This window comes from Myodes glareolus, chromosome 1 (assembly GCF_982192425.1).
Source record: "Myodes glareolus chromosome 1, mMyoGla1.1, whole genome shotgun sequence".
In the NCBI taxonomy this organism is placed as follows: Eukaryota; Metazoa; Chordata; class Mammalia; order Rodentia; family Cricetidae; genus Myodes; species Myodes glareolus.
Genome location: NC_142026.1, coordinates 9,280,805 through 9,302,921, shown reverse-complemented (window position 1 = coordinate 9,302,921; position 22,117 = coordinate 9,280,805). Strand labels below are relative to the sequence as shown.

Genomic DNA, 22,117 nt, shown 5'->3' with positions numbered 1-22,117 from the left:
CATTCAAAGGAACAAGGATACAAGCAGCGGCTGATCTGACTAAGTCGCAAAGCTAGTTATTTGCCAGACTTGTGAACAACAAAAGTTTCCTGATTTTCATTTAGGTTTGATTATGTTCTTTCAAGTGGCTAAAAGAAATTTTAAATAAAAGTTAATCTAGATAAAATACACTCTATTCTAAGGTACACACTCAAGTATGTGGTCAGGGGAGAAAGGAAGTATTTCAAGTGTTAAGATACAGAAGGGCAGACAGGGCGGCTGGGGAAGAATACATCGATACTTCCCATCATCTCAACATAAATTGGAAAGCTAAAGTGGATTCCTGGGGGGAAAAAACCTATAGAAAACAACAGCTCTTCTTTGCAAACTGTGCTGTTAACCTGGTTCCAGAACAGGCTGTTTCCTCTACACAAAGATGAGACAACGCCTGCCTCTGACTCCCAAGGTGCCAAGCCTGGGAGGGTCAGAGCAGTTTGGAGAAGAATTGGTCTTTCCTTGTTTGTTAATCCTGTCTTTGGATTCCTTCCTGATTTTTTTTTCCTTCTCATTCCAGACTGTACAGGCCCTCACAGAATAGAGCTCATTTATTTATTTTGCCAGGGTCAGGCCAATGAAACACTTCTTCCCTCTATGCCAAAAAAACAAAACAAAACAAAACAAAAACAAAAAAACAAAAAAAACCCCTAAACTCAAGCATTTTTGGCAAAGCTTCACAGTGTGATAAATGGAGATATTTTGAAAGAAACAGCAAATCCACAAGCATGCACATGCCCTGAGAAAGTCACCTGAAAATCTGACCAAAAAAAAAAAAACAAAAAAAAAAAACAAAACCAAGACCATGAATCTGTTACAAGACTGGTCAGGGACCATCTTTTCAAGTGAACTACGTAGGAAAGAGGAGGCCAGACCTCTAGCTGTGTTTCTGAAAGAAACCACAGAAATGCATACCTAGAAATCTAAAACAAGTAATAAATAGGAAATATGCTGTATATAAAGTATACATATGTATATAAATAAATATATAGCATAAAAACCCTCACAGTCATTTTATAGCTACAGCTTCCCACAGGGATGGAGAGGTATGTTTTACAGCCTTCTGAAAAGCCGTGTGGTATTTAAAATCCCTATCTGTGTGCTGTATCTTTCTACTCAAAAATAATACATGTGCATATCAGAGTTGTTAAAAAAGACAAAAACTATGAAAAAAGCAGAAAATCTTTACAGTAATTACTTGGTTCCATTTAGTCTTCCTCCCTTGACGCATCTTAGCAAAACTGTGATAGTTTTCTGTATGCAGCACACACCTCTAAACAACCTTTCACTGATTTTTGTGCACGTATTTTCTGGGGAGTATGACTGTAGACTTTTGGGAGTGTATCCCTGCGTCCTCTGCCTAGACACTGCACCCTTTTCATGGTTACTTACAAATAATTCCTCTGGGCTCATGGCCTCCTCTCAGCTTTGTTGTCTGCTGTTGTCACCTGCTCTGCCCCTGACTCCCAGAAGTCCTTTCTTCCTCTATGAAGACACACATGACAACACTGAGTCCACATGGATAATCCAGGACTCTCTCTCATTGTAAGATCCATAACCATCCCTGCAAAGTCTTACTTGTCACGTGAGGTGTCCTGTTCACAGATCCCAGGGAGAAGTTCTTCTCCCTACCTTTACTCACTCACCACCACAAACTCCCTGAATTTTTGTCTATAAAACAAAGTCTGGGTAATGCTCCATGTTGACTCACAAACACAAACAAAGCATCCGTCTGTCTCACACATCTCCTGCTGTTTTTAGCGCTGCATAGATCTGTGTAGTGTGCTTTGTATAATTGCTTTTGCTCGAAATTTAAGATCCAGGGCAGATAAAAACTTCACTATAAATACGTCTTTTCTCCTGCCCTGCTAGACTGCCAGTGACTGCTCACTCACCTCTTTCTGTTTCTTGCCCCTCAAAGCCACATTGCTGATGTTGTTGCTCTCACGCAGGGAGTCCACACTGTCCCCATACAGCAGTTTAATGGCCCTGACGAGCCGGGCACAGGAGCGGCTGTGGTGCAGGTAGCAGTGTGGGTGGCAGTAGTCCACGTGTGTACAAATGAAACTTTGTTGGTTGCATAGTAAGATCATGACCTGGAAAAGAAATAAACACCCACATATTCAACCAGGCCACAAGGGCACACAGGCACGGAAGATGGAGAATCAGAGCAAGACCTCTTCATCAGTGAGTAAAAACCAGTAACTCAGTATCCCACAGGTAAACAGCCAGCTACGGGGCTCTGATTATTTGGCCTTTGTTCTCCCTCCATACTTAGTTAATAAGAGCGACTTTTAGAAACACGTAAGCACTGGTTGTGAAGTATATGGCTTCCAAATAGTTTCAAAACCTATCCACTCCAACTCTTCCACTGTGATAGGAGCCAGAAGGAAGAGTCTACAATGCTGAGCCCAGTATCAGGGTTCTCTAACTGACCCTGAACACCTGGGTGCACCCTCAACACCCACCTGGACTGTGTGGTGCACCTTCAGTCTGGATAGTCATCATGAACTGAAACTTGAACCCCATCAGAGAGCCTCATTTCAACTCTCCCGCTGATTCCCTGCCACCTTACACACACTTCCTTCTCTGACTCTTAAGCCACTCTAGCTCCCTGTCTGAAATAGTTTAACTGGTTCTAACACATCTCCTAACATTTCCCATTAGGATTCTAGATATGCACTCAGCTGATTTAAAAGATACAGTTATTTTAAGAGAGAAACGAATTTGCAACGGAAATATACAAATTGAAATTGCAATTCTGGTGCTCAGATTCAGGATCTCGCACACGCAAAACAAGTATCTATCACAGAAAAACAACTCTTCATCCCAAATTTGTGGCTTTTGTTTTTTTGTGGTGCTAGGGATCAAGCTCCTGGAACTCTGTAATCTTAGGCAAGTGCTCTGTCTCTGAAGCCCCCAGACCCCAAGTTTACAACTTCAAAATGTTGTAGGATTTATTTTATTTTACGCATGTGAGTTTTTCATCTGCACATCTGTATCTACACCACACATGCCTATGGCAGTCAAAAGGGAGTGTCGAATCCCTGGGAACTTGAGTTATGGACGGTTGTGACCTGGTTGTGGGTGCTAGATTCTGAACCCAGGTATATAATGTTTAAAGTAACCTTTCTTAAAAGATAGTTTGTATAAAGCAACACTCTAAATGCTTCTATAACCCAGAAATCAGCTCTCACCTTGGGGACTAACCTGTGAAGGACTGTGTGCTGTAATGAATGAGAACAAAAAGCCCGAGCAAATAGAGGAGGCCAACTGAACCTACTTGGCAGAGCAGGCCCAGGCTGCCTTAAGACTAACATGTCTTGCTTATTCTGAGGCAAAGATGCAAGCCACAGTCATCTCCATACTCCATACTTCTATCAAATGAACCATATCTAAGCTTCCAACATTTTCAACAAATATAAATGGTGTCTTGGTAGAATATCCAGCTCATTTCCAAATTTACTGTGTATCTTCTGATATGCTGCTTCATGCTGTAGTATGGGGAGGACATAGGAAAGACCTCAAAAGGTTCTCATGTTACTCTGAACCTGGTGATCAAGAGAAACACCAAGAATGCCTTTCAAGTATACACACACAAACACACACACACACACACACACACACACACACACACACACACACAGCATTTCACTAGACTTTGCTTCAGAGAATTCTGATATAGAAGTTCTGAGGTTAGAGACAACTGGTTTAGCGATCTATAATCTGTAACTTTAGAATTCTGCACTGATATTCCTTTACTAGGTTTATTTCTGAGAGGATGGCTAGTGATTTATACAATCTGCTATCTATGCTCTGTGAATTCTCCTCCCACTGAGTGTGAGTTAGTCCAACATCTTGTTTTTCACTGATAGCATATGACAAAGGTGTTGGAATACCCCTTTCTGACTAAATTGCATATGACTGTGATTTCTCTCTTCTTAGTTGTCTCCTGCTGTTTTTAATGAAACAATTTGTCATGACTCAGGGCCCCACAAAGTAAAGAACTAAGAGCAGCTTCTGGCTTAGCAGGATGGCTCAGTGTGTAGAGTACTTGTACAGTCACAAAGAACTTAGTTTGAATCCTCAGCATACACATAAAATCTGTGTGTGATTGTATGTGCCTGTACCCCAGCACTGGGAAGGCAGAGAAAAGTAGATCCTGAGAGTTTTCTGGCTGGTTGGCTGGCTTGCCTTCCAGCTTAGCTGAAATGGATAAGCTTCGGGTTTAGTGAGATACCTTTGTTTAAACAACTAAAATGAAGAATGAAAAAGGAAGACAGCCAGTATCCTCTCTGACCTCTACATGCACAGGCATGGTATGTTCCAAGTTCATTGACCAAGCCCCTTGAGGGATCAGACTGCAGTGCATAAACAGAAGACCTGAGGTAGAGCTGTAGCCCAAATATCAGACAAACAAAAGAAACTGCGATCCCAATTCTGCTATACATTAGCTCCCATCTGAACAGGATCCATACCTCTGCAGGAAAACAAAAAAGACAGGGTAGAGAGGAAGGGAGGCATTGAGAGATGCCTTTCCTTTCTAGGTGCTTGCTGACTAAAGAGCAAAGAAGCCACCTGGAAATCATCTGACAAAGAGAACAGAAATTCTGACAATTCCACTGTACTGCAGAAAGAAATACTGGAATTCGTTGTTATCTGTCAGAGGACAGAGTGAGTCCTTGCTGTAGAGTAGCATCCTATGAAGCCTTTAAACATTTCTAAATTAAGACAATTTGGTTTAGAGCCAGTGACCTAGGCCAGAGCAGGCCTGAGGCAGGAAACTCCACAGGAGCAGACCTGAGCCAGTGACCTGGGCAGGAACGGGCATGAGACGATGAACTCCACTGGAGCAGGAACAGATCCAGACCAGGGACATTTGTGGAATCAGGACTGGGCCAGTGACCTAGGTCAGAGTGGGCTTGAGATGGCAAGCTCCACAGGAGTGGATCCAGACCAGAGACATTTGCAGAGGCAGGACTGACTGAGCCGGTGAGCTGGGCTGGAGTAGATCTGAGATAGCAAACTCCACAGGAGCAGGTACAGGGAAGCAACTGTTGAGCGATTGGACCAGAGCCAGAGACTGATGCAGGTCTGGGCATGAATCTGGGACCTTCCAGGGAGTAGACCTGAGCCAGGACCCCTGCTGGTCTAGGTGTCGGTCTAGGACCTCCCAGGAACTAGGCCTGAGCCAGGACCTCTGACAGTTTGGGCATGAATCTGGGACATCCGAGGGAGTAGGCAGGAACCAGAGATCTCTATGGGGCCAGGCATGAGACTGGAACCTCCAAGGGAGTAGGCCTTACCCAGGACCTCTATGGGTCCAGGCATTGGTCTGGAGGGAGTAGGCAGGAACCAGAAACCTCTGTAGAGCCTGGGCATGAGTCTGGGACCTCTGAGGGAGTAGACCTGAGCCAGGTCCTCTGAGGGTTTGGGTGCACCCAAGTCTGGGATCTGGGATCTCTGAAGGAGTTGATCACAGCTAGAGACCTTTGCAGGATCAACTCCAATCAGGGACCTCCACAGAAGCAGATCCAGACCAAGGACATTTACAGAAACAGGTCTGAGCCAGCAATCTAGGACAGAGCAGGCCTGAGACAGCAAACTCCACAGGAGCCCAGCAAACCCCAAGAGCTCTGAGTAATCCCCAGGAACATGGAGTGACCAGTGGAGTAACTAGAACCATGGCACTCATTGTGCCATGAGGAACAACCATCTGAGCCTTGGATCCACTGCCCCCTAGACGGTTAATCACCAGTCACAGATAACCCCAACCACACCAATTAGAGGAAAAGATGAGTAGGAAGGGTAAGAACACACACAACACCATAAAGAGCAACATGACACCAGTAAAATCTAGAGACCCTACAACAGCAAGACTTGAGCAACCAAATATAGATGAAACAGAAGAAAATGACCTAAAAAATAACTTTAGGAGAATGTTTGAGACTCTTAAAGAGGAAATGAGAAATTCCCTCAAAGAAGTGGAGGAATAAGCAAACAAAAAAATTAGAAGACATCAGTAAATTTCTTAAAGAAAAATAAGAAAAAGCAATCAAACATATGAAAGAAACCATTCAAGACTTGAAAACTGAAATAGAGACAATAAAGAAAACACAAACTGAGGGAATTATGGAAACAGAAATCATGAGAAAATGATCAGAAACCACAAATGCAAGCATGAACAGCAGAATACAAGAGATGGAAGAAAGAATCTCAAGCATTGAAAATACAATAGTAGAAACAGACTCATCAGTCAAAGAAAACATTAAATCTAACAAAAGCTTAACCCAAAATATCCAGGAAATATGGGACATCATGAAAAGACCAAACCTAAGAATAATAGGTATAGAAGAAGAAGTTCAACTCAAAAGCACAGAAAATATATCTAACCAAATCATAGAAGAAAACTTTTCCAACATAAAGAAAGATATGCCTATGAAGATACAAGAAGCTTATAGAATACCAAATAGGCTGGACCAAAAAAAAAAGTTCACACACACACATAATAATCAAACACTAAACATACAGAATAAAGAAAGAATATTAAGAACTGTAAAGAAAAAGGCCAAATACCATATAAAGACAGACCTATCAGAATTACACCTGATTTCTCACTGGAGACAATGAAAGCCAGAAGGTCTTTGTCAAGTGCTATGCAGACATTAAGAGACTATGGATGTCAGCCCAGACTATGATACCCAGCAAAACTTTCAATCACTATAGAAGGACAAAACAAAATATTCCATGACAAAACCAGATTTAACCAATACATAGCCACAGACCCAGCCCTACACAAAGTACTAGAAGGAAAACTCCAACACAAGGAATTGGCTACATCAACAAAAACACAGACAACTGATGATCACACAGCAACAAATTCCAAAGAAGGGAAAAACACCCAAATTAACATTACCAACAACTAAAACTAAATCAACAGGAGATAACAATCACTGGTCATTAATAACCCTTAATATAAATGGAGTCAACTCACCTACAAAAAGACACAGACTAACAGATTGGATACAAAACCAGAATCCATCCTTCTGCTATATACAAGAAACACACCTCAAGCTCAAAGATAGACATCACCTCAGAGTAAAGGGTTGGGGGAAAGAACTTCCACTCAAATGGATCTAAGAGACAAGCTGGTGTAGCTATCCTATTATCTAACAAAATAGACTTCAAACTAAAATCAATCAAAAGAGACAAAAAAGGACATTTCACATTAGTCACAGGAAAAATCCATCAAGAGGAAATTTCAATACTGAACATCTATGTACCAAATGCAAGGACATACTCATACGTAAAAGAAACACTTCTAAAGCTTAAATAATACATTAAACCCCACACACTAATAGTGGGAGACTTCAACACTCCACTCTCCCCACTGGGCAGGTCAGTCAGACAAAAAATTAACAGAGAAATAAGGGAACTAGCAGATGTTATGTTTCAAATGGACTTAACAGATATCTATAGAATGTTCCATCCAAACATAAAATAATATATCTTCTTCTCAGCACCTCATGGAACCTTCTCAAAAATTGATCACATACTCAGTAAGAAAACAAACCTCAACAGATACAAAAAATTGGAATAACCCCATGTATCTTATCAGATCACCATGGTTTAAAACTAGAAGCCAACTGCAATACTAATTCCATAAGCCCACAAACACATGGAAATTACACAATGCTCACCCTCATCAATGGGCCAAAGAAAAAATAAAGGGAGAAATTAAATCTTCCTAAAATTCAAGGAAAATGACCACAAAACATACCCAAATTTATGAGACAATGAAAGCAGTGTTAAGAGGAAAAGTTCATAGCACTAAATGCCTACATAAAGAAGCTGGAAACATCCCACACTAGTGAATTAACAGAGCATTTGAAAACTTTACAACAAAAAGAAGCAAACTCACCCAAGAGAACTAGACAGCAAGAAAATAATCAAATTGAGAGCTGAAATCAACATAATAGAAACAAAGAAAACAATACAAAGAATCAATGAGACAAAGAGTTGGTTCTTTGAGAAAAATCAACAAAATAGACAAAGCTTTATCCAAACTTACCAAAAGGCAGAGAGAGAATATTCAAATTAACAAAATCAGAAATGAAAAGGGGTACATAACAGCAGACACAGAGGAAATCCAGAGAATCATCAAGTCATATTTCAAAAACCTTTACTCCACAAAAATTGAAAAACTTAAATGAAATGGACAACTTTCTGGATAAATGTCACTTATCAAAATTAAATCAGGACCAGATAAGCAAATTAAACAACCTATAACTGCTGAAGAAATAGAAACAGTCATCAAAAGTCTCCCAACCAAAAAAAACCCAGGACTAGATGGTTTCAGCTCAGAAATTTACAAGATTTTCAAAGAAGAACTAATGCCAATACTCTTCAAATTGTTCCACACAATAGAAACAGAAGGAACATTGCCACTCTTTTTGAGGCTACAAATACTTAAACCGCATAAAGACATTGCTAAGAAAGAGAATTACAGATCAATTTCACTCATGAATATTGATGCAAAAACACTAAATAAAATCAGTAAAAAAAAAGAGCAGAGAAAAATGTAGAGCTCAATAAAAATCAATAAAAAAGAATATGGGAGAGCACCTTACTTCTTCATGCCCAGTTCAAATCTTTGCTTCATCTTTGCCCAAAGGTTTTAAGGGAGGCCTTCACGCCTTTGCACCCTGGCTGTCTATCTCAGGCTTGATCTTCTCATCTAGAATTTCCTTGATACAGTTAATGTTTTAAAATTAAATTATTTATATTTTGACAGTTTTGTAGATGGGTACAACATACTTATACCAATTCGCTATTCTTGCCCATCTCTAACACAGAATCAAGAATGACACTGACCTTGCTTGCAAGGTCATAGCAATATGTTTAAAATTGATCACGGTGCCTGGCCTGTGTCATTCAGGATATTTTGAACATTGACTTAGCTCAGTCCCTCAGAGTTTTTCCTGAGATCTAGTGACCTGCAAACTAGCCATATAACAAAAGACCTTAGTCTTAGATAACCCTCGACACAATCCAGTGGCATAATATTCCCACTTTGAATTGAGAGTTTCAAATAAAGAATGAGGCTACACTTTCTGTCGGAAGCACACTTATGCTGACAGTCTAGGAAGGGCTCTGTTCTAGAGCTCTCCCAAGGTGGATACTCACATGAAGCCACGACATGTTTCTGTGGTAATTCTCCTCTGTGCCAGCAGTGCTCACTCCCTCAGGCTCAATGCTGGGCTCGCTGGCACTCCACGGGCTCCCTTCTTCAAAAAAGAACACCAAGAAAGAGTTCAATGTTCAGTCTCCCTGGGGAACACGCCGGTATGGTGTCATTGTCCATGCTTTTGAACCAAGGGCAGACTCTACCATGGCCCAACAGGTTACAGGGCATAGGACTCTGATATAAGATTATTAAAAAGAGCTGTTCCCTAACCACAAGCTGGACTGGCAAGTACAAAGACATTGGTGATCTCTGCTATGGTGGCTTCCATGTTTAGACCTGAGAGCAGAGAAAAAAAAAAAAGTCAAGTCCTTGAGATGAGCCAGTTACATATTGAGTGTGCCCAAATCCATTCCAGGCTGCTCAGACTTCACAGTTGAAGCTAACCAGGGACACAAGCTAACCTGCACTTACATCACAGGGCCATGATGCCTCCCTGGGGTTGCGGTTGCATCTGCACTACTATTATAGACATCTGGCTTTCCTAGGGGAGCTATCCAGTGCTGCAAGGCGTCCTTGGAAGGATTATGGTGATTTGACAGCAATGACAGCCAATTGTAAGGAAGCCTGTGTCTTGTCTATGGGAAATATAAAGGAGATCTCACCATCTCATATACTACCCACAAAGCCTTGCCCTCAAATCCAAAAGCTTCACAGATCTTCTTTGACAACAAAGCTGCATCTCTAGTCTGGTTACTTTGACGTGACTGATGAGGGTTGATCCGTTCAGATAATTCTAAACACTAACTGATGATAAAGTTATATTCACCCTGCAACAACAAAAATTACTCTGCCTTATTATCTTCTTGAGAAAAAATAAGCTGAATCTTAACTAATGCATAAATTAGCTATTTTTAAAGGCGAGGGTGGGTGGATGTAGAAGCATTTTCTATTTTAAACTTCCTTTGATTAGACACTCTGCTTCTGGCTGACAGACTTTATCGATCATTTATCCACACTTACGACTGCCTTAGAAGTGGAGACTGACTAGTAGGGAGAATGTTCTTGAACATGTACTAAAGACTTAATTCCAAGCATCTGCTGAGCTCGACACGTATCCTTCTTAGTCTTTCCTTGTCTGGTAAAATGCCCAAATACTGGACAACCACATTAGGAGATTTGGAGACTCTTCATATCCTACAGAGGTAATCCATGACTTTTAGTGCTTTGACTGAATGAACACTTGACACATTTTACAAAAGCATCCTTAAAGACAGACTATGAAGATCATGAATAAACAACTATTCCCACCAGATGGTTGGTGAAAACACACCCTTGCGAAAGCGGGTGACCCACTAAGGATTCCCTAGGTTTCAGGTCCAAACAACCACCCATTCTTGGTGATTTTTGTTTGTTTGTTTGCTTTTTATTGTCAAATGAAGGCTACAATAATAAATCCAAACATTTGACTTTCAAGGTCCTAATGAGCAGTATAGTTCTAAAGTTCTAAAATTGTCCTTGTTGCCAAAGCAGTTTCTGTTCCCTAAAGAACACTTTCCATGCTCAAAGTTCAAAGTGTGGTCGTGAGTCAGCAGCATCGGCATCATGAGGAAGCTTATTTCAAATATAGAGTCTCGGATCCCTTTATCATCTGCTGACTCGGGGTTTACACTGGACAGACTCACACATGCCACACGCACCCGCTCAAGAGTCAGTGTGCTTCTCTACAGAATGAGTTGTCTAACCTTAGGCTCTGGTCTTGCTCTGTGTACATGGGATGAAATGGACTTGACTGATCCAGGACTTGAGTCCTGTCTTCTTACCCCCCACGTCCCTGCTGCACACCCCACTCTTCTATGTTACCTAGGTCAGTGACAGTGTCCCTGCTCTGGGACAGCTGCAGCTCCTCAGCCTCAGACTCTGAGTCCTGCCGTGATAACTTGCTGCTCTTTAAGCTGCCGACTCGGCGGATGCTGGACAAGGAACCCCCCTTCTTCACCTGGAAACTGCGGGTTCCTTTAATCTGGAGCAGGCGAGAACCTCCTATCCTGATCTTCCTGCTGGGAACTGTATTGAAAGAATAAAATAGGGCTTTCCCCGCTTAGTTTCCCCAGTTTATATCCACACTCTTCCCAATTTGTCCCTGACCAGCCAACTCTTTGCTGGTTTGATTGAGCAGCATTTCTGGCCTTGCTGCCAGTCCTCAGTCACCACGTTTGGCCAGGCAGGAGACCAGGATGACCAGGAAGGGCTGGTGCAGTATCTTTCTTGGGCAAAATGCACATAATGGCTGGGAACAATCTGCTCTCATTCTGGCCCAAGGTTCATAAGCATGAGTGTGTTTTTACACAGCACCATCACCATGATCCGCTACCAAATTTTCATCACATTCTTATTTGGTTCGATAGAATCAGACTTTACTGCTTTTGTTTTTCCTGAGAACTATCATTGGAACACTTATCTTTAGAGTAATCTATTAAAAAATAAGCACAAAAGTGGCCTCTCTCTGACAGAGCTGTGTGTACTCTGTTCCGTGGCAAAGTCTTTGAGTGATTGTTTCTCAGGAGAATGCTGTGTGTGCATGCACATGTGTGTGTTTGAGGTAGCTCTATTTCCAATCATTTAGGGATTTCATATCATCCTCCTCTTAATCAAAGATCTAATGAGACGTGAGTATAAATGTTGCATGCCCTGAGCTATCTTACAGTTTACATGTAACAAGAATAGGATGCATTATTCATGCTTAGTATTCTGGAAGAAACAGTCACCAGGGTGGAAATAAAATGGTGAAAGAAACATGTTTAAGCCTCAAACTCACTTTATAAAAATCAAAAGCACAATTATTTTTAGGTAATGTATACATTTTTCTTTTCTTTTTAATTTTTCATGTTATCAATATCACTTTTATAATTGCAGGATAAAGCAACAATTTCAAGGCTCAAAACCATTAGCCTTACACACTTGTCTTAAAGATACGAACAAAATTTCCTATTCAATATTTAAATCAAACTTGTGAATGTATTTTGAAATCAGGAAGTTCAAATTTTAGTTTCAGGTTTCTCCCTTTAACAAAATGCTTACAGAGCCAATAATAAAACTCGTATCTTTTAAAATGTTAGTTAAATGTTAACTTTTGATGGTATGTAAGGAGGTCTGAAGAATTCATAGAAAAGTGAATGTTTAGTCTCTGGATTACTCTTGTGGCTGAAAGAGTCTAGAATTACCACTGTTCTGCTTATACCAGCTTCTTGGGCTTCCTGAATACACCTGAATAGAACTGCACATCTGGAAGAATTTCTGGCAGCACAGCTGGATAAATGCCACAAAAGGTATAGTGTACAATGTTGTATTTTGATTCACCCAACTGTATTTTTCAATATTGTTTCTAGGCTTAATTTGGACTTCATAGCTAATTATTTTTAATGACCACTACTGCAATTTCATGTGTAAATAGATTGAGAAATAAAGAGTAGATTACAGTGATAATTCTTAGGTTTTATTTTTGTAGAGGTGCACCCTAATGCCTTTTGCCTGAGTTTATGATACTTTTAAGGCTACAAATGAAACTAAATAACCTCAAATTAGTGGGATCTGAAAAAGACTTAATTTTGAGAAATTGTTCTAACATAAAAGATAATTGGAGACCTCCTGCAGCCTGAAAAATTAGGGTTCAGAATTACAACTTCGATTACTTACAAGGGACAAGTGAAGAGAATTCAGGCTTAATGTCGCTCATGAAATATGCCATCTGAGACTGTATGCTACTGAGACACAGAGGCCGTATGCTATATGTCTCCTAACAATAAGAACTAAAATCTAAGTGAAACAGATACATCTGATGTGAATAACACACCTCCCTTCCCACACTGTATCATTAGCAAGTCCTGCTGCCTGTATGCTTCAAAATATCACAAGTGTTCAAATTCCTACTACCTTTTCTCTGGTCCAGTGCAGCTACCTCTAACTGTTCCTTCCTCCCTAGCTTCTACACATCTAGCCACATACACTGACCCACAACCTCTAACATATTTAAAATAGAATTAGAATTTCAAGCATATCTATTAGACTCTGACTGCCTCTTACCTTTCTGACCTATCTCCTGCCACTCCTCCCCAATTCATTCTGAAATAAGTTTGCCGATCTTTTTGTCCTTCTTCAAATGCTCAAAGTTCACTCCTCATGACATCCTTGGCCTCACAGTTGCCTCTGTTTGTCACACTCAGTCTTCAAATCCTCCCATTACTGAAACATCTCATGAAAGTCTCTCCGTTTAATGTCCATCATTAGACCATAGCTCCTCCTATACCCTAATTTGTTTTACTTTCCATTATATCTTTAGAAAGTCTGGCATTTAGTGTTACTAATTGCTTTGCTAATAGTGAGATGCTTTTGGGTATGGATTAGTATGAATGGAAACAGATGCGGGTACATGCTCTTGTTGGTGGCTGCCTTCCGAGAACTTGTAATAACTCCTGGTATACAGCAGGTGCACAGGAGCTGCATGCAAAACGAGGAGATGCTTCTGTATTTTGAAATACTAGTTTTAATTTGTCTTTGGGGCAGGAATAAAAGTATTTTGTAGATTCTGCTTAGCGATCTTGGGTAGATATTTTCAGTTTTAAAGAATAAGTTCATGATTATTTTCTTTGGTAGAATCTACTTGTTCTCAAGTTACTGTGACTTTTTTGCTTTTATGAAAATGGACGGTATGGTTTTTTTGAAAAAATAGTAATTACACTTATCAGTGTCCCATTGTCATAATTTTGTATTGGCTAAAGTAGCTCATATGTTTGTCAAATGGCTTATGGAATATTTACAAATCTTTAGGGAGACTTTTGCCAACTAACTTAGAACACTTTAGGGTTATATTCTCATTTTATTCACAGTTTTAGATTTGTGTTATCTATTTATAAGACAAAATTTATATATTAACATAGGCATATTGGATAACAAAAATCACTAAGCATGTGAGAGTTTTTATCAGTAAAGACAGCTATATAAATAATAATGAAGTTAACATGGCTTTGTAATTTTTCTTTTTAAGATGATGTAGAATTTGTTTAAGCTTAACTGGATATTTGGAACTTCTATTCAATTTAAATGATAATTGTGATAATAACTTCAAATGGTTAAAGACTGCTTTCCAAATTAAAGTATTGTTGGTATATGTTTAAAAATGGAAGTTACATTCATTGGATACATATATAGTAAATATTTTAAATCACATTGGCTTAATACTTCTTCATGTCTATAAATTCCAAAAGACTATTTATTTTTCTTAGCACACAACCTCTATCATAAAAATTCAATAGGATATTACAGAATGATATTATATTTAAAAGGTGGAAACATTCTGCTATTGAAATATTCAAAGTTTCCCCATTGAACCCCCTTTTCTTATAAGACTTAAAATATTTTGTGTTTTGTCTATATAGAACCATGCCACCCATTGATTAAAGTAATCAAATATGTATTCATTCATTGTCTACAGGACACTGGAAATTATTTCAATGTACACAATCAACTTTCTACCAAGATATACAGATTTTTTAAGATATAAAACTCTTTACAAAAAGCATTGAAGGACAATGAAATTTAAAAACCAAAAACTTTGGATAGTGAAGGTGACCTTTTAGGGGAGCCTTAAATGACTTTCTTAAAACTGACACTGTTCAGCCCTAGCTGGAGTTTTCTGTGTTGATATCTGATTTAGCTGCTCATAAAGTAGTACGATAAGGATGGCAATGGTAACTTAACATGCTCGTTCATTTGCTCTATGTATTCATTCTATGTTTTACCTGCACTGCCTTAATTAAAGCTCTAAAGAGCACAGAAGCTAGTCATCTGACTAACTAGAAGAGAGGACTGTGGATTTAAAGGCAGGTCATGTATACACGGCCATACAGAGAAGGGCCATAAATCATTCATCTTACTAGGCTCAGGTTCACATTTTGACATATGTGAAATTGAACTTAGGATTCATCACGCCAATTGACAGCTGAAATATAATGGCTCTTGCTCTGTCTGTGACTATGTAAGCATCAGCAGCAAAACATGCAGACTGTCTCCTAGCATCAAAGTCAGGCCGTAATGAGGGATGAGGAAGGAGGTCAGGGTATAAGCTGGACAGTCCTGAAGAGGAACTCATACTTCATACTGTTCTAGCTGGTTTCCATAACTAAGGAAGGCATTTCTACTTGCAGTTGTTGACCTTGTGGCTTTTTTATTTATTAATTATCTCTTACTCTATACACTATATATACATGAATCTTTGATGCACTTCTGAACTGATGTGTCATTAACAATCTGATCTACAGAGGACCTCATCCTGTAGAAAACCATGGACACCGACAAATTTGAACTTAAAAGTAATTAAGAAATTTGGACTGTAAATTTAAGTTTCAACCAGCATATTTAAGCTATGTTCTTTTTCACTACACAAGAATTATATGCAATAATCACAGTGACTATATACATATATTTTATTATCTCAAAGTCCTGTGTCAAGAAAAACTTAAGTGATAAGGGATTTATCAACTGTAAAATAATTGAATTTGGGTGTTTTTCCTTTTGTATTGGCTGATAAAATAACAGGTCATCTTAAGGTTGATGGCATCACATTCATTGTGGTCAAAGGAGAATTGCTGAACTAGGCATTGAGGCCAAGGCAGTCTGGATGCCAAGTTCAACCTCTAATTAGTGGTGCTTCCTACCTCACCAGCTGTGAAGAGTCTCCAGGGTCACACTGTGTGGAGCCAAGAATTTGGGCACACAGCTTTGTACTTTAGACCCAGGCCAAATATTTCCTGTAGGAAAGGCAGAAACACGAAGCAACCCTTGCGTTTCCCTACCTTTCTTCTCCTCAGCACCCGCATCCGATTTGAGGGTGTGGCTGCTGCTGTGGAGAGAATCTTTGGAGTCTTCATTTTCATCCAGAACTCCTGCGAAGCTGATCTTCCTCTCATATCTGTGCCGGTCCAGCTCGGGATCCAGACGGAGCCTGCAGCTCTCCAAGTCCTGAAAAGGCGTAGAGAGCATGTTCATGCTGGGCTGTCCTGAGACAAAGCACTGCCCCCACCCCTTTGACAGGCCTTGCTCTGAAACCAGAAAACTGGTCTCATGGCCCTTCTGTCTCCACCTAAGCTTCCCAAGTGCTGCAAACATAGGCAGGTGCTTCGCTGCTCCTCCAACTGCACTGATACGGTGGCAAACTTCTATTCACTCTGAATCACATTTGATTACACTTTAAATTTCCTTATTGCTCATTTTAAATTGTGGTCTTGAAAAAATATTTTTGATTTGGAAAACAAGTGTTGCCTAACTGGTAACTTCTTAAGTGTTTTATCTTCCACAAAACATGACTTTGAGCTAGCTCCTTTACCTTCTAACTCTTTGTCTAATGTCTGAGGGATGTCATTGCCACTTAATATGTTAATTGTGTGTCACACTTTCAATTTGAATATGATAGGTACAATGGCATAGGGAAGAAATGATCCCTTCTCTGAGAAACTCAGAATTCTAAGATGGAAGATGGGAAATCATACATAATAAACCCCGAGTGTAGGAGTTAGATATCAGACTTGGAGACAACAGTAATAGAACAGTCCCTAAGATATCTAAACCTTAAATCCTCAGGGCCTGAGAAGATGTTGCTTTACACTGCAAGGTGAACCTTGGGGATAGAGTTAAAGCTAATGACTTTATGATGGAGAGATACTGTGTTAGCTAAGTGGACCAAATTTAATTAATTACATGTATTCGCAGAAATGGAGGATCTTTCTCCAGCTATGGACAGAGGGAGCTTCAATAAGCTATTCTGCCTCTGGAGATGGAAGAAGGGGAGTGAGGCAGGTTTCTAGACGGTAGTAAAAGAGCAAGAAGGCAGACACAAGAACTCACCCAGACCAGTACCTTGATCTTAGCTTAGGAAGGCCTGTCTTGGACTTTGGAGCTGAAGAAATGAAAGATAATATTTGGAGTAGCGGGAGGGGCTGCTATTCAAGGTAAACCTTGATTGAAGTTTCTTAGTACATAAGTGTGGGAAGTCAGTTCCAGTTTAGGAAAATGCTTGTATGGGGTCAGAGCCTCTATGGGGGATTTTGTACTGAGGGTTTATGGGAGAAATTGGAGGAAGAAAAAGGAAGGGAGTAATGATGTAAATATTTTATCATCTCACAAAAGAAACAATAAAAAAATATGTAAGCCTACATTTATCAGTGACAATGCTGGTGTAGTGTACAGAAGTTCTCAGAAATCTAGTTCAGGGTGAAGAGGACATGCTTTCACCTGCCATTATATGACTGGAGGCTGCAATTCTTGTCTTAGGCTTTTTAGGTTCCCTTCTTTGCACTCCCTGTAATTCTTCTAGTTGTTTGTACAGTCTCTGCTTGTCACAGGGCCATGCTATGTAGCCTGGCTTGTGATCCTCTGAATGCCGAGCTTCCTGTGGTCTGTTGTCCTGAGAGTGCTATGTTCTCTGGCTAATCAGACTTGACTGATGTAGAAAACATGAAAAGTTTCACTTTTCACTGATAGGTCTCAGTCCAGCACTGATCTTCAAGGGGATGTGATTATTAAATTTTCCTCAACATATATGATAGACTCCATGAAATAGAATTTGTGGTAGAATTTTAAGAATTAAAAGGTAGAACAAACGAATGAGTGAAACAGAGATCCTTGCTTATTTCTACCAGAATTGCGGCTGATCTGAAAACGTGAAATCAGATGTATGCAATGCTTTTCTGAAGATTGCATTAATAAGGAGGCTAAAAGGAATGGTACTGGTGAGTGTTGGCAGGTTTGATGCCTTGTTTTGCTTGACTTTAAGCACATGCATCGTGGTGCCCTGATTTGACTTTACAGAGAGTATTCTCAACAGCACGATGAAAACGACAATTCAGAAAAGTAAAGGCCAAGTCAACATGATGTCATAGTGGGCAGTAGCTGGAATTTCCTCTTGCAGCAGTCAAATGGTCCAGTTTTACAGTTCCAGAGAGGGTAGTTTTCTCTTCAAAACAAGCATTTCATTCATAAATGTTTCTAATTTGAAAATATCCATTCCTTTTAGGATGTGAGGAAATGAGTTTTCTACAACGTTGGAAAACTAAAACCAGAGACTGTGCTCCACGGTAGGGGAACACTGGCTCTTTAATCCAACCTCTAGCCCCACCCTAGGATGGGGGTACTGACTTATTCATGCTGTTTGGCTTTAAAACAGGAGAATGGGTTCTAAAAAATGGAAGTTGGTGTGACAGTTTGTGGAACAAGCCTGGTATAAAAGAGAAGGTTTTGTCTGGCTCTTCAGGTAAAGCTGCAGGCTGACTGATGAAAGCACTATTGGTTTCCATCAGGGACTCAGAAGCCCAAGGTGTTCATTGTTACCACACACCCTGAAGATGTATGGCCCTGCATAGTATTTCTATCTACAGAGAAATAAGTAATTCCTGGCACATGACTCTATTTTATGTGCCTATATGTTTAGTGTGTGTGTGTGTGTGTGTGTGTGTGCAGATGTGTATGTATGCAGTGTCATGCTCTCTGTCTCTATTCATAACCCACAAGAAATGCTATGAAATTAAGTACAGGATTGGAAATGCTGAAAATCTAAACGCCGAGGTCATTTATACCATACTATGAGTCAGAAAACTCTGGAAGCAAGCACACTTATATGAACCTAGAAGCTATTCATACCAAAAAATCAGCTATTGATTCCCGAATAATGTTGACCATAAAGCTCCTCATTGTTTGTAAGGTAAAGGAAGATAGGCTCCTAGATATTCCCATCAAAATTAGTGGTGATCATTGGGCAGATGCTGTTCCTGAAAGTGCTGTCTCTAGTGATTTCCGAAAGCCCTTGGAAAAAATGGTAAATCACAGAATGCACTTGACCTCAAGCATTTAAAGACTTGGGGAGTACTGAAACCCAGCTGTAGTTCATTTTCTCCAAGTAGCCTGGCTATCTACACATGTGGCTTTAACATACCGCTAGAGGCTCAGCGCGAGGTCTGGGCAGGCAAGAAAAAGTCTCCCTCAGGAAGGTGGTTATCTCCAGGAGAAGCTGGCAAGCTGCCATCTTCAAGGCAAAGGGACAACCACATTTAGAAGGGTTCACAGTACCTAAGAAAAGAAAGAATTCTTCATGAGAAGACAAACCAATAACAAATAGAGGGTCATGGTGTGATGGACCTACATGACATCATGTAATACTAATCTACTCATGAGATACTTCCTACACAACCTCAATTTACCTACTCCTGTTAGCATGACCCGGCCACGCTCACCCACCTCTCTTCTTCCACTCGGCAGTTGTATTAACAGGTGCTTCGCTATTAAAGTGTCAGACAAGCAAAAGTCACTGTCTGTTGAGAGTACATACAGCAATACAACACAGCTCCAACGTCACAAGAAGACAGTTTGTGACAACAGAACTGAAAGTCATGCTGTGGTTAGTCAGCTCTTAACTGTATCTGCGACAACCCACTGTTCCTGGAGATCTAAAGTCCTTCCGGCTCATTTCCGGAAGGGGCATTTGTCTGGGGGATGTTTGTCTTCTGAGAGCTATGAAGCTCTTTCAGCTCTAGTTAAATTAGTGTTGGTGCAACACAGATATAAGAAAATGTCACCTATACTACATGTTTTTGTTTGTTTGTTTTTTTTTAATGATAGCTTTTCTAAACATAGCTCTTATTGTTTTAGAACTCACTATGTACGCCAGGTCGGCCTCAAACTCACAGAGATCCTCCTGCTTCTGCCTCCCAAGTGCCAGGATTAAAGGCATGTGCCACCATGTCCAGTTTATACTACACATTTTAATAAAGCTGTCCTGTCACAGTTAATACGCAGCTGATGTGGGATTCCTTTCTGTGTGCTGTGAATACTATTGTTTAATAAAGAAACTGTCCTGGGCCTGCACAGAGAATAGAGGTAGGCGAGGAAAACTAAACTGAATGCTGGAAGAAAGAAGGAGGAGAACGAGGGAGAAGCCATGTAGCTCCACTGGAGACAGATGTCAGAACTTTAGCTGGTAAGCCACAGCCAAATGGTGATACACAGACTAGTAGAAATGGATTAAATTAATATAAGAGTTAGCCAATAAGAAGCTAGAGCTAATGGGTCAAGCAGTGATTCAATTAATACAGTTTATGTGTGATTATTTCAGTTCTGGGCAGCCGGGATGAACAAGCAACCTTATTACAACATATAATCATGCCAGAAGTGACTGATAGACTCTTTTACTGTGAAGAATACTGGCCTTTTACTCTGTCAAACAACTGATTGATTTTGGTCAGAAGACAGATAGTGGCCAAGGGAAGAATAGGACATGAAAACTGTCAGGATCAGTGGTGAGACTTTTATTACCATAAACCATGAAGAAACATCTTCATCAAAGAACAAGGCCATGTACTATTCTGCCTCTTACAAAAGAAAGAAAAGGGTATAGTGAGATTTCTTAACTGAATAGTATACATGACTTTACTTTTTGACACAGAATGTAGAAGTTGGTCTTCTGAGGGTATAAAGCCTTTTTTTCCCTCCTGAGAACTACTGATTTTTTTTTTAAGAGTTAAAACATGGCTGGAAAATCTGCCCCTCATTAAGAATGGAAGAGACAAATTCTGCTTGTGTGGTATTTCCAAAAAGGCAGGTGCTTATATTTTATTTAGTTTTGGTGTGCAAAATTAGCTAAATCACACATAACAACCCCATAATCTCTGGAGAATCATACATATTAGTCTTATACTCCATGGAGGATACAGGACTTTAAAAGTTACTTAAATGTACATAAAAAACAAGTTTATAGAGAGCATGGTAGTAGAGGCCTGTGTTATCAGCTACTCAGTTATTTGAGGCAGGAGGATCTCAAGATCAAGACCACCCTGAGCTATATTGGAAGATTATGTCTGGAAAAGACATAATAAAATAAATGGAATAATTGTATAATTATAATAATTTATAACATTATATTAAATATTATTAATATTTAGAATTAAAAATAATAATTATTGTAAAAATAATTAAAGAGTGAATACTCTGAAAACTTCTGGATTTGTCTTTCCACTCACGAGATTACCATTCAGACACTTCTTAAACATTCTGCAGGCAGCGAACTTGGCTGTGGTCTAGTCTCTCTCCTAATTATTATCTGAAATACTCTGTTGCCATGAGAAAAGATGGAGCCCTATACACCCAAACTAAATACTGGTGTACCAGACATCACATAGGAAACTGATGGAGCTTTGCGGTTTAGTGTAGATTGCACGTTGTCCTCTAGGAGAGTGTGCTCATTTAATACTGTTTCAGCTCCCTCCATTCTGAAGGATCTCTGAGTGGCTCCTAATTGTGCATCTGTCTGAGTGACTTCTCAGTGCACTTCTGTCTGTCTGTCTGAGCGACTTCTCAGTGCGCATCTGTCTGTTTGTCTGGGTGACTTCTCAGTGTGCATCTGTCTGTCTGTCTTTCTGGGAGACTTCTCAGTGTCCATTTGTCTGTCATTCATGGCAACCTCACTAGTTTTGTTTAACCTAGGAGTAAAATTCAACACCCAGAATTATTCAAAAATAGGCTAGATTATCTTCAGAGTTAACTTTTATCATTTCCATGTGGAAATTCAGAATTTTATCAGTAGAATGTCAAAATTTTCTTGGACTTCATAAGGTATGAAAAGGGAGCTAAATAATGGAGAAAAATACAAAATTCTTGGTGCAAATGGGGAGAAAAACACAGTAAGTTTTCTTTACTTAATATTTAATATTCTCCATTGTTATCATTTAGCCATTATTTTATGTGCCACGACACAAGGAAGCTGCAGATTTGGTACGAATTAAACAAGAATGACCCTTAAAATATACCTAAAGAACTTGAATTGCAGATGAAGAAGAAAGGTTAATGGAAGATACTGCT

At 39.8% G+C, this 22,117-nt stretch overlaps 1 protein-coding gene across 9 annotated transcripts in view; it reads right to left on the bottom strand.

Moving 5' to 3' along the window:
- The window catches only part of Unc80 (unc-80 subunit of NALCN channel complex), a 175,658-nt gene that overhangs the window by 75,903 nt on the left and 77,638 nt on the right, over positions 1 to 22,117 (bottom strand). For 6 of the 9 annotated variants that reach the window (XM_048459176.3, XM_048459172.3, XM_085698834.2 and 3 more), the window contains exons 25-29: positions 19,200 to 19,333; positions 16,069 to 16,234; positions 11,081 to 11,284; positions 9,220 to 9,320; positions 1,929 to 2,129 (exon numbers count right to left, since the gene is read on the bottom strand). In XM_048459176.3, coding sequence (XP_048315133.3) covers positions 1,929 to 2,129; positions 9,220 to 9,320; positions 11,081 to 11,284; positions 16,069 to 16,234; positions 19,200 to 19,333 — 806 coding nt within the window. The remainder of the gene's footprint in view (positions 1 to 1,928; positions 2,130 to 9,219; positions 9,321 to 11,080; positions 11,285 to 16,068; positions 16,235 to 19,199; positions 19,334 to 22,117) is intronic. The other 3 variants (XM_085698838.2, XM_048459178.3, XM_048459177.3) reach the window with 1 other exon arrangement.